This window comes from Fulvia fulva, chromosome 2 (assembly GCF_020509005.1).
Source record: "Fulvia fulva chromosome 2, complete sequence".
Lineage (NCBI taxonomy): Eukaryota > Fungi > Ascomycota > Dothideomycetes > Mycosphaerellales > Mycosphaerellaceae > Fulvia > Fulvia fulva.
This window is the reverse complement of record NC_063013.1, coordinates 3625850-3638197: the sequence shown is the minus strand read 5'-3', so window position 1 is coordinate 3638197 and position 12348 is coordinate 3625850. Positions and strand designations below refer to the sequence as shown.

Genomic DNA, 12348 nt, shown 5'->3' with positions numbered 1-12348 from the left:
AATACGCGCACACAACAAGCACTGCAACCGCATCCACTACGACCCGACCTTTTCCTTGACCCAATCCCCAATCTTCTTAACACTCTCATCGGCCTCCCTCATCCTTCCCACCCCGAACTCATAGACATGCTGTTGGCCCTCACCGACGTCTAACACAACCTCCACACCCGCTTCTTGCAATTTCCCCGCCACCCGCTTGCCATCATCCAGCAACTGATCATAACCACCACAAGAAATCCAATGTGGTGGCATTCCCTTCAGATCCGCGAAGATCGGACTGCAGAGCGGGTTCGTCCTCAACGCCTTCTCGCCAGCAGTGTACCGATCCGCAAGCTTGTTCACAAAGGCAACAGTATTCAGAACGTCATTCTCCTCGTTGGTCTTCATAGACTCCCCAGAGAGCGTCATATCATACCAAGGTGAGAGACTTATTGCCGCACCAGGTAGCCCAATGCCCTGATCCCTCAACGCGAGAGGTACGGCCGTTGCAAGGCCTCCACCGCAAGAGTCGCCGGCTGTGATGATGTGCTGGGCCTTGAAGCCTTGCTCAAGGAGCCATTTGTAGGCATTTACACAGTCATCCAGTGGTGCTGGAAAGGGATGCTCGGGCGTGAGGCGGTAGTCGATGCTTAGAGCGAGAGTGTTGCAGGCCTTTGCGAGGTGGGCGGTGAGTTTGCGGTGCCCGTTAGGAGAGCCAAAGGAGTAGCCGCCACCTGGTGTAGAAATAAACTCAGCACTTCCTACTTCGTCCCATATGCTGCCAAGTAATACGAATGTTAAGACATACCATGCATAAACAAAATCACTCTCCCCTCCTTCGCCCCCTCCGGCTTCACCCAGATAGCAGGCCGTCTAGCGACTTCAACATGTTCGTACGAGACGCCGGGACACTCTGTCCCGGCTTTGTGGACTTGGTCGTAGACTGCTCGTTCGAGGAGCGGGTTGCCGTCGGAGGGGAACTGTTTGGCGAAGCCGGAGAGGAGGGTTGCGAGGTCTTGGGCTTTCATGCTGGAAGTCATGGCGGTCGCGGCTGGATGATGGGCAGGTTGGTGTTCGAGAGATGTACAGTGTTTTGATTGGAGGATATGTCTGCTCTGGCGTTGACCATGTCGATGTCGATAGCTCTTTTGCCTAAGCTAGATAGCTTGATGATGATTTCATCGCCCCGCGCTCGTGGTGGCCTTTTGAGCTTCATGGGATTTTTTGGTAATTGGCCAAGTGAACCATCTCCTGAAGCTACGTTGTCACCAGTCGCTCCGAAGGGAGCTTGCGACCGTAGGTCACGACGTAGTGAGAGAGTAGTGCTGGATGCAATGGTGAGCGGGCTATATTCAGCTGAGGGAAGTGCCAAGCCGCGCTCTTATTGGTGCATTTCAATCCGCAATAACGTGACCTTATCTCACGTGACAAGCTCCTCGAGTCCTACTGCATAGTAGGACAACAACTGAATGCCGAAGTCGAATATTGCTCGCACAGCTCGTCACTTGGCCATGCCATTGCACGATCACCGTGCAACATCACATTTTACACTCTTTTCAGCATCCAGTACGACACTCGCTATCACTTGTGGTGTGATATGCATTGTAGTCTTTACCGATTTGTTCCGTCCCCTTCGACATCTGTAATGACCAAAGACGCGGCATCAAGACCATAAAATTGGATAGAAAATGTCATGATATGTCGCCAACATTGACAGGCACGTAGGCCATATACACTGTACAGGATGGTAGCTGAGCTGCATCGGCGAGCCTAACTTACAAGCAGAATTGCACTGCCCAGCTGTCGGCGCAAATCCTCTTTGTTCACATCATGGGTATCCTCAACCTCGCCCCACTGCTCGGTCTGGTGCACTGTCTCTAATGTGGCTGCCACTTCAGCTTGCTCTATTCCGAATCTAGCTGTATCCATTCCAGGTCCTTTCTGAAGATGTCTCCATTCCTGACTCCATTCGACCAGCAGGCGCACCGCGATCAGTAAGCTCTTCGTCGCCAACACGGCTCTTTCTAGTGCGGCAAGGTCGTATGGTGCAAGACCGCTAACCCAGCCTCGAACGACTTCGGTAGTCATCTCCGGCTGCGACTTGGGAATGATGCTGTCTTCGCTGAGCACTTCGACAATGTTGATGCCGGGGAATATGTGGGTTGTCAAGAATGCAAGGATGGGTTCTGCGACATCCTTTTGTCGTTGCCGTAGGTTCTTCTCTGGCGCGTTCTGTCTCGTTGACATGTTCTCCATTGGATCGTGTCTGCTCTTCTCTGGTGCCCAACATAGCAATGTGTCGGTAGCCAGATATCGCATCACCATTTTCACCAAGTTTTCCCTAATCGTGGCGTTGCCTTGCTGGTCGGCTGCTTCGATGTCTACGGCTCGCGACGTGATGGAGGTCATAGGGATGTAGTGCTGCTTCAATGCTTGTTGCGCAGACACTAGGTGATCCCACTCCAATGCTATGGCGGTGGCGAGCGCTCTTTTGCTCTTCGGTAGTGTCAGGACCTGCCGCGATGCTGTCCGCACTGGGCGCGTATCCAGCAATACCTGCAAGCCCTCGTCCGTCTCCTTGACTGATACATTCTTCCAGAAGCGCTTCTGCAGAGCTGAGGTAGGCTTTGCCGGGTCTGGCTTGATGTTTTGTCCGTGGCGCAACGATTCTGCTTGCTGCTGTTTCCTCGCGACTCTATTCTGGGAGTGCGATACGGCAGCTTGCGGCGCCGAAGGAGGAGGACCGGGCACGGTGGGATGCGCCACTGGAGTGGCGCCCTTTGCAGCAGTCGTGTGTAGCAAGCACCTCTGGCAGATGGACGATCGGGGCAGCTGTCGTAGTTGGCGGCGCGCGCTCAGCGAAGAGGCGGCCTTGATCGACGAGCTGAACAGCGCAGCCTCCATAGCGGTGTGAAAGGGGCCGTAAGTTATTAATGTCCTCGAAGAAGTACATGTAGCATTAGAGTACGAGGTCGAGGTGATGGACTCGCAATTATTGGTACTGTCTTGCGGCGGATTGCTCTTTTCGGAGTCCCGTCGGCAAACGGCAAGTTGCAAGAATTGTGTGGGCAGTGCTTCAGGCTTCAGGACCAACAAGAACATCCATTACATGCAGCTGTATGCATGCGACGCCTAGCTTCGTGCCAGCCGCGGCGATCAGGCAATGATGTGGTTAGCAGCGCGAGCAACGCTTTGCGGCTGAGGTTCCAGCTATTTGGGATGGACATGGCGTCGATGGATCAGTAGGGTGTGTTGTCCTGGCCAGCCCTCTCCAACAACCCGAGCCTGTGGACTGCCTCAGACTTCTCCACGTTCCTCCGCACTACTTGCATCACATAGCCAGAGGCCTGCCGGGTCTGGCTGCCCTTTGATGTCCTTCTGGTCCTGCGCTACATGGACTGCATACATGTAGCTCTGCCTCGCCAGCACAGTCCGGCTCTGCGAGCATGCGCATTGACGAGCCGCGACGGTCAGAAACATCACCAAGAGGAAGATCCAGCGTCAAGAAACCGTGGGTTGCCCGAAGCACTGCTAAAGTGCTTGTGCATGTGTGAAACATGCAGCGAGTCGAGGGACAGGAGCCTTCTCCACAGCCACAACCGCCGTCGGCAGCGAAAGGAACCGCCCAGCAACCACCCAAAGCATTGCGCTTCGTGACCAACTATGGTGCACCGCATCCCAAGAGAAGGCGCATTGGAGCTGCGTGTTTGACATGCAGGCGGCGCAAGACTGCATGCTCGGGGGAGCGACCACACTGCGACACTTGCAAGCAGAACAAGCTGGACTGCGCGGGATACTCGGCTGAGACAGCAGCGACACCCAGCCATAAACGATCAGCCTCAGATGCGGGTGCACGACGGCCGTGGGAACAGGATAGCCTTCCACGACCAGAGCGAGCCAAGGACCAACGTTCGCCCGATGCCGACTCGAAGAACCATCCGGCCAACGATCTGACACTGTCCCGAACGATATCTGGTGAACGATCGCCTCGGTCAGCAGCACCAGGGGGCAAGGCACAGTCTACAGATGGCTCTAAGAATGGACATGGACGAGACTCGCTGTTCTCCGGACCACGGAATCGAATGCCGTACTTCAGGTGGCTTGGTCCAACAGCCATTTTGCCTGGCTTCAAGCAGATGGTGGTCAAGGTGAAGCGATCAGATACCGACGCCGGACGGTCTTCCACCAATGGCGAAGGACTGAAGTCGCCATCTCTCAACAACACGAATACTACGGAGCAAAGGCTCGCGAGTGTCTTGCTGACTGGGCCTCCTACTGCAGAGTCCGAGCAGCGTCCCACGCTCAATCTGCCTTTTTACGACACATCACCGATGCCGCCCAGCGAACTGATCACCCACTTGGCCAATACCTTCTTCACACATCTTGGTTGTAACTACCCTTTCCTGCAACGAGAGCGCTTTCTCAGAGATCTCGAAGAGAAGCAAGTCGATGCCATCTTGGTCGATGCCGTATGTGCTCTGGCAGCACGTTTCTCGACACACTCTCTCCTGACGCAAGCCGCTGGAGAAGGCGAAAACGCAGCTAGCCCTGCAGAGTACGGCCATGCGTTCGCACAGCGTGCCAAAACCTCGCTGACGGACATCTTCCCCTGTCCGACAATCGCTGCCGCTCAGGCAGCTCTATTGCTTGCGTATAATGAGTTTGGTGAGCAAAGAGACAGCGGTCTGTGGATGTATCTTGGCATCTCCATCAGATTGGCTCAAGATTTGGGACTGCACAAGCTCGAAGGCCTGAAGTACGTTGGTAGAGATGGGCCAACACCCAAGGCTGTCAAACGACAGTCACAAAGTGGCTACAAGCACGGCTCGACATATGCTCACAGTAGCTCTCATAGCACCGAGGCCTCAGTGTCGAGGCATACTCCTACCGAGCGAGACTCCCCACTAGAGAGCCAGAAGGATATGGAAGAGACCAAGGCCGTTGAGCAGGAGCGCGTTGATACGTTCTGGGCGATCTTCTTCCTGGACCGAGTGGTCTCCAGCGGCACAGGTCGCAGAAGCACACTCCGCGATAAGGACATCGAGTTGTCCTTTCCTTCCGAAGCTCAAGCGGACAGCGAATCACCTCCAGCACCATTCCCAGCATTGATCAGGATCGTCCACCTCTACGGACGTGTCGCCGATCTACTGAATAGTCTCAAGGAGCCATCAGATATCACGACAGAAACACCAAAACGTCTGGCTGCCATGGAGAGCCAAGTCACTCATTTCTATCAAGGCCTTTCGCAGAAGCTACACTTCAACGCCATGAACTTCCAGTATTACATGAAGGTTGGAGAAGGCACCAACTTTGTCTTATTGCACTTCTGGTTCCACACTCTCATCATCATGTTGCATCAGCCAACCCTCCTCAAGACCTTCGACAAGCGCATGCTTCAGCTGTTTCCCAATTCCCAGCAGCTCGCCATGAGTAGTGCCAAGACCATTTTCGATATCCTGTCCTACTCACAGCTTGTCGATGCGAAGGCTTCACTCGGGAATCCGTTCACTTCACAGCCCATCTACATTGCAGCGTGTGCTTTCCTACGAGAGACAGTGGAACAAACGGCCACGAGCAACGCACAGTCACGAGCCAACAGTCCTACCCGAAGCAGAGAAGCGACTTCTCACAACACGCCTTCCACGTCGACAGAAATCGCAACACCCTCTCGATCAACGCGCAGAGGTTCTATCTCAGCTATTACCGCAGCGACCTCTCCCAATGGTAAGATCACAGATCCGGATGCCAAAGATCCCAAGGCGCATGTGGCGAAGCATACTTTGCTTGCCACTGCTGCTACACAACACTATCAGCTCTGTTACAAGGCACTTCAGTCGCTGGAGACATACTGGGCCGGCGCCAAGTATATCTTGACTGTGCTCAACCAAAAGTTCGAGGGAGTAGGTGACCCTCTGTTATATACAGTAGAAGAAGGGGAATCTTCAATGGAGCAACCTCGGCCAGAGCCTGCCTTCACATCACCAGGCTGGCGTAGAAAGCTCAGCTGGGGTCCAAATGCCGATGCGGCTGGTCTCCAGTCTCCTTTCTGGCCAACAAAGGCGTTCGGTCCAGCTCCAGGAAGTTCTCGCGGCGTCGATCCAAGCAAAGGTACGTATGAGGGTGCGCATGATCCAGGCATGGCCGGCACGACTGACATTCCATACACAGCCATTGGTTGGACATTGACTGGAGACATGAACTCATCCTCGACGAACCTAGCATGGCACTATGCAGCCGGGCAAAATCCAAACCTGGACCCACGCTTGAGCTCATCGCATCATGGTGAGCATGGTCCACCTGCTAGTCAGACCTCAAATGTCCAGGCCTCGAAAACCCTACGTGGTGGCTCTACAAGTGCACAGCGATTAGCCAACCAGGACAACCAGGACAGACCTCAGCGCCAGGCATCTCAAGAGTACACACCTCATGGCGGTAATGTCTCCAAGGCAGAGACTTCGTCGCTAGGAGTACCCTCACCGTACAGCCAACAAGGGAATCTGCAATCTCCAGTCACTACCGTGTCAGGGCCATATCAGACTCCGCAGAGTCTCAACCCACTGTTACTGGGCGCTTCGGGCCAGATGAGCTGCGGCATGGCAAACATGACGGGTAATATGCAGCCATATACCACTCCCAGTACTTTCCCGGCTGATCAGAATGGCAACTTCGCCATGAACTTCCTACCAGGCGATATGATGATTGAGTCGCAAGACGTGGATATGAGCATGCTCGGGCTAGATATGATGCCGTGGTTTGACTCATATCCGACGCCTCAGATGATGGGCATGTTCGACCAAAACCATACTACTGGCGGCGCGGAAGGGCATGGGCATGGAGAAGCACAGCATGGACAACGCTAGGAGTGGTTCACAGATGCTTTCCATCTGACATTTGCGAAGCAGTTCGTGCTGCAGATGTCACTGGTCTTGTATGTCGAGCGCTCCATCAGCAGGATGTACATACCTGTTCTGGTGATTGCTGATGACATAATAGAAACTACGACAGGCCCGCTATCGGCCTTCTAAAACAGCTGAAGCTACCGAGCTCAGCAATGCACTTCATGTAGAATAATGAACTGGCTGCAGACACTGCTGTGAAGTCAACCACCTCACAAACTCTCCATCAAGGTCATTCCCTCTATCATTATCATTCACTCACCATGCCCTACGATGTATCACCCCACCCGCCCGTCCCAGCCTACTTGGCAACAAACGAGAAATCCCCACCGCACGTCGACAGAACCTTGTACACCAACATCGCGAACGCAGAAAGGGAGCTTGTAGAATCAGTCCTCCTACCAATCAGATCAGGAAAAGCCTTGAAAGCTCCAGCAGGCCACATAGTCCGCCTCGTAAACCTCAACCTCTCCTTCACCACCAGCAAGAAGAACCCCAACCACTAACCACCCCTCCCCCCAGTCCACACCACTCGGCCCCCAAGTCGGCGACCTCAACATCTGGCACCTCCACAACCCCCGCGAACGCTTCTGGGCCGCACGCACACGCCAGCTCCACGCGAGTCACGTCACAACCTACGACAGACTGTGGTCGAATCTCCCCTACCTGCGCCCCCTGGTGACTATAATCCGCGACAGCTTAGCACACTACGGCGTCGACAAATGGGGAGGCCGATGTCACGATTTACTAGGCACACGCTGTGATCCCTACGTCAACAAGCTTCTCTCTGGTGATGATTATGATTTCCAGTGTCATAGTAATTTGACGCGAGCGGTGGTGCCGTGGGGACTGACGGAGTTTGATGTTCATGATGTGCTGAATGTGTTTCAGGTTACGGGGTTGGATGAGAGGGGTAGGTATTTTATGGAAGCTAGTCCGGCGAGGGAGGGGATTATGTTGAGTTTTTTGCCGAGTTGGATTGTTTGATGGCGTTGAGTACGTGTCCGGGTGGCGACTTGAGTGCGTGGGGATGGGGAGAGGGAAATTCTGATGGTGGTGGGGAGGCGAAGAGTATGCTGGACTGTTGCCGGCCGTTGAAGGTGGAGGTGTTTAGGGTGAAGGACGAGAGTGTGTTGGAGGGGTGGGAGGCGCCGAAGTGTCCGGATTATCGAGGGAGACATGGGATGGGGATACCGGAGGGGGAGAGGCAGGGGTGAGACTCAGATGAGAGGAAGGTGTGTGCGTGTTCACGCGAGGGTAGATTTAGTGCTAGATCATCGGTGAGATGTTGGTATTGTATGCAAAGACTGTGGAAGAACTGTTAGCACAGGCCCGACAAATGTTGCAGTGGTAGAGCTGTGAAGTTGGTGCGGGTTCAGTAGGAACAATTGGTATATTAGATAGATAGATTTGTCATTCCCCTGTTCTAGGACCCTATCCGGCCTATGCAGGTATATATCTATTGTTATGTACAAAGGGAAACCCGAATAGGTGAAAACCCTTCCCGCCCCCGACTACTCCTTGTCTAGATTAGCTTTCCCTCTGAACGTACGTAGTCCATGTCACTACCCCGTTAGCCCCCGCTCCTAGCCGGTCTCGTCGCGCTGCGTCGTGTCCTCTCTTCCTGCACTGCTCCTACTAGGCGGTACTGTTCTAGCCAGCCCTTCTCTAGTATCCAGTTCGTAATGCGCCGTAGGTCTTCAGCGTTGTTAAGAAGTGCCCCAATCGTCCGGTTCCTCGCCTTTGCCATCCACTCCCCCCTTCCTAGCGACCACCTCGGACAGACGAGGAGTGCGTGCCGTACGTTCTGGGAGCGATAGCCGCAGGGGCAGCTAGTATTCGTGTATCCTGGGACCTTCCTCCATGATAGGTACCCCTGGAGGCCGATGTGTTCGCTTCGCAGTTGGGTTGCTATGCTACTCTGTGCCCTCGTAAGGCGGTAGTGGATGAGCTTCGGGGGGTGCTTGACCGCGGATTTTGTAGCTGACCATTCCTTAGGTTGTCCCGCTGGCTGAGGGCGTCCACTATGCCCTACAACCTGGTTGTTCCACCTCTCTTTCCATAGTTGCTCTACAAACGATTTCTCACCTTCCCATTGTGTTGCTAGCTGTTCGTCCCTTGCCCGGTAGTTCGGCTCGTTTCCGGGTCGAATGCCCTTATGCGCTGGTACTGATTCGCGGGCCCTTGCGACTGCACTGGCGATGACCTTCTGTACTGGGTACTGTGCCGACTTGCCTAAGTAGGAGGTCCGTAGTCCCTGGATGTATAGGTCGATCGGCGGTATAGCGGTCTCGTGCTCAAGCATCCTCGTTGGTGTCGACTTATATGCCCCGGTGACCTTCCTTAGGCATTGGTTTTGGATCTTCGCTAGCGGCGCGACGAGTCCCTTCGATGGGCAGGCCCTCTCGCCTAAGGACCACACTTGGCTGCCATAGGTAAGGACTGGCCGTACAATAGCCGTATATAGAAGTCGTGACTGCCGGAAGTCCGCCCCCCATGTGGACGCAGTGAGCCTCTGGCATGATGCCATATTCTGTTCAGCTTTCCGTAATATTGCCTGTACGTGCTTCCTCCACCGTAGCGCCGGGTCCACCCATAGTCCGAGGATCCTGAGCTGATTTGCCGGGTTAGTCGTGTGCCCCTGTATCTGGATAGAAGCTTGCATATTGTGGAACCGTGGCCGGCGCGTAAAGTGTATCAGATTGTACTTTTCTGGGGCAAACCGAGCCCCGTGCCTCCTAGCCCAGTCCTCGCAGATCTTGTGCTTCTCTTCTAGTAGCCTACAGTTCTCCTCAGTCGAGGAAGACCACGCTAGGATGTTTGTGTCGTCTACGAAGCCGCTCGCAGCGGTGTTCTGGGATTCTAGGGCTGGGAGCAGCGTCGCCATAAAGAAGAGGAACAGAATAGGTGCTAGCGTTGAGCCTTGCGGGATTCCAGTGTGGACTGCTTGAAATGGGCTTCTGTACTGGCCGACCAGGATCGACGTACTGCGGTTTTGGAGGTAGGACCGTACGAAGTTGACAAGCCACTCAGGGAGTCCTTTCGACCTTAGGATGTAGAGAAGCCGCGGGTGTGACACGTAGTCGAAGGCTCCCGATATGTCTAGGCTAAGTAAGGAAGCCACCTTGTCCCTATTCTTATACCAGATGGCCTTTACCTGAGAGGTGATAAGTTCCATCGCGGATAGCGTCGATCGCTGTGGGCGCGCACCCATCTGGGTGTCCGGGAGTAGGGAGTGTTCCTCTGCCGCCTCGGAGAGTCTCGTTGCAACCAGCTTCTCAAGCGCCTTCCCAAGAGTGTTAAGGAGCGCAATTGGGCGGTACGACTTCACCTGCGTATAGTCTTCCTTCTGCGGCTTGCGTAGGACCACTGTCGTCGATTGTTTAAAAGCTATCGGGTGGTATCCGGTCTGTAGGCAGGCGTTGAAGATCGCTGCAACTGCTGGGGCTAGTTGATCTCTACACTTCTTTAGTAGCTCGTTTGGGATCCCATCCGGCCCCGGGGCTTTCTTCGCCGGCAACTTCCTCAGCACAGCGGTAACTTCTCCCTCGGACACCTCCTGTTGGACCGCGATGCTAGGGGCTAGGGGAGTAGAGCTGTTTATGTCGCTTAGATCAGCCTCGACTGGGGGTGGGAAGAACTTGCTAGCCAGTAGACGCGCCTTGGCCTCGGGGTCGCTAACCGGGCCACTAGGCGATTGTAGCGCTGGGATAGAGAAGGAGGGGCCCTGTGTAGGGTCCTGTCGGGCCCATTTCGCTAGCTTCCACATCCTCTCTGGCTTGCCGGCGATTTCTTCCACTGTGGCCCTCCAGCCGACTGCTTTCTCCCTCCGTATTATGGCTTTCTTCTGTTGGCATGCCTCCCTGTATACGTTCCAGGCCTCCTCGCTATGGCTGCTCGTCCACACCCGGCGGGCTCTCCTTGCTTCTCTTACTACCGCAGTGCACTCCGGCGTCCAGTATGGTTTGGACCATGTCGTTGGTTGGGCAAGCGGAACGTGAAGTGAGGTCGCTTTTCTTATTTCGTCTGTCAACCCCTGGACTGCTTCGTCTATCTCGTCTTTACTATTGTATTGCTGCTGCGCGATCTGGACTAGCCTCTTGGAGTCATCGAGGTACGCCTGGATGTTGGCCCAGTGGGCCTTTCCCCAGTTTGGCTTAGGGGTTCTCGCTGGTGTGCGTTGTATCTGTGTCGCAATAGAGGTCCTGACTGGCATGTGGTCTGACGACGCCTCGAGTTCATGTTCGATCCCACAGTAGGTTACCGTGTGGTAGTGGCTATCTGAGATCCAGGAGAGGTCGATCGTGCCTTGGAGTCCCCCTCTCTTCCAGGTGCCCAGGTCCTTCGGGGTATTGAGGGCAATTGCGTTGCTCGCCATCAAGTCGAGTACTTCGTCGGCTATAGGGTGCGGCTGCATAAGGCTTTCCCAGGAAGGGTGGTGTATGTTGAAGTCTCCTACTACGATGTGGCACCCTTGTCTCTTGAGCGCACTGTCTAGGTGTCTGCAGACCCCTAGGTCGCGGCTAGACCTCGAGGCTGGCGGTTGCATGTATAGGTTGTGTATCCAGGTGCTACCCACGTGGAGGGAGGTAATATCGCCCCCGCCTTCTTCGTCTGCGTAGTACACTACCTCCCAGTCGGATTCTAGTATGTCCTTGCTGACATAGAAGCACGTGCGGGGTCTGCCGTCGCCTCGTAGGCATGTCGTGTAGCCTGGTGACTTGCAGGTCGTTGGTCTCTTATGGTGCGGGTTAATCCATGGCTCCTGGATTGCAAGGACGTGGTGGACGCGCGGGTCCGCCTCGTGTAGGAAATGGTTCTGGACTATATCCTTGCTATGGTTGACGTTATACTGGATGATGTTAAGCGTGTCGAGGCTAGTCATCGGCATCGACAATCATTTCCTCTGTATCGTCCTGTGTCCTACTGCCCTGTGCGTCCTGGTCTACGCCTATCGGCTGTGTACTAAAGGGGAGCCGGGCCTGGTTAGATTCCCTCGCCGCAGCTAGCAGAGCACGTGGCCTCCCGTACGCCCTAGGCTGCGCATCCTTTACATCGTTCTCGGCCCTAGGGCGCTTGTGCCCGACCGCCGCTAGTTGGTTCCGGTGTGGGCTAGCCTCACGGTCGCCGTAGAATCTTGGGGCGACGGTTCTGTTTGTGATTGCCTTGTTTTTCGCTAGTTTCCGCTGTGGGCATTCCGCACTATACGATGGGTGGTGCCCCGGACAGTTCGCGCACCGTCTCGTAGTCGATGTACAGTCCCTAGACATATGGTCTCCTGCACAGTTCGAGCAGGCCTGCTTGTTTGTGCACGTGTAGGTTTGGTGTCCATACTGTTGGCATTTGAAGCATTGGAGGACACGAAAGGATGAGGAGTGCTTTTCTACTGTCTTGAGGCTGTATTGCCAGACCAGGCCTTGTTCTATCGCTAGATCCGCCGCTTTCGCGTCTTGTAGCCATACTATTAGCGCCG

At 54.8% G+C, this 12348-nt stretch overlaps 4 protein-coding genes across 4 annotated transcripts; 2 read left to right on the top strand and 2 right to left on the bottom strand.

The window, feature by feature from the left end:
* Positions 1-36: 36 nt before the first annotated feature.
* On the bottom strand, positions 37-1019 carry CLAFUR5_03131 (Monoterpene epsilon-lactone hydrolase; the record flags this gene model as incomplete). Its single annotated transcript, XM_047902279.1, has 2 exons — positions 37-713; positions 788-1019. 2 exons carry the CDS (start codon positions 1017-1019, stop codon positions 37-39), a joined length of 909 nt encoding a protein of 302 aa, XP_047758106.1.
* A 730-nt stretch (positions 1020-1749) lies between these two features.
* CLAFUR5_03130 (uncharacterized protein) lies at positions 1750-2883 on the bottom strand (the record flags this gene model as incomplete). The annotated part of the gene is made up of 1 exon (XM_047902278.1): positions 1750-2883. The coding sequence occupies one exon, from the start codon at positions 2881-2883 to the stop codon at positions 1750-1752; it is 1134 nt and encodes a 377-aa protein (XP_047758107.1).
* A 653-nt stretch (positions 2884-3536) lies between these two features.
* On the top strand, positions 3537-6839 carry CLAFUR5_03129 (uncharacterized protein; the record flags this gene model as incomplete). Its single annotated transcript, XM_047902277.1, has 2 exons — positions 3537-6087; positions 6148-6839. 2 exons carry the CDS (start codon positions 3537-3539, stop codon positions 6837-6839), a joined length of 3243 nt encoding a protein of 1080 aa, XP_047758900.1.
* A 299-nt stretch (positions 6840-7138) lies between these two features.
* Positions 7139-8092, top strand: CLAFUR5_03128 (uncharacterized protein; the record flags this gene model as incomplete). The annotated part of the gene is made up of 3 exons (XM_047902276.1): positions 7139-7330; positions 7398-7843; positions 7873-8092. 3 exons carry the CDS (start codon positions 7139-7141, stop codon positions 8090-8092), a joined length of 858 nt encoding a protein of 285 aa, XP_047758899.1.
* Positions 8093-12348: the final 4256 nt, after the last annotated feature.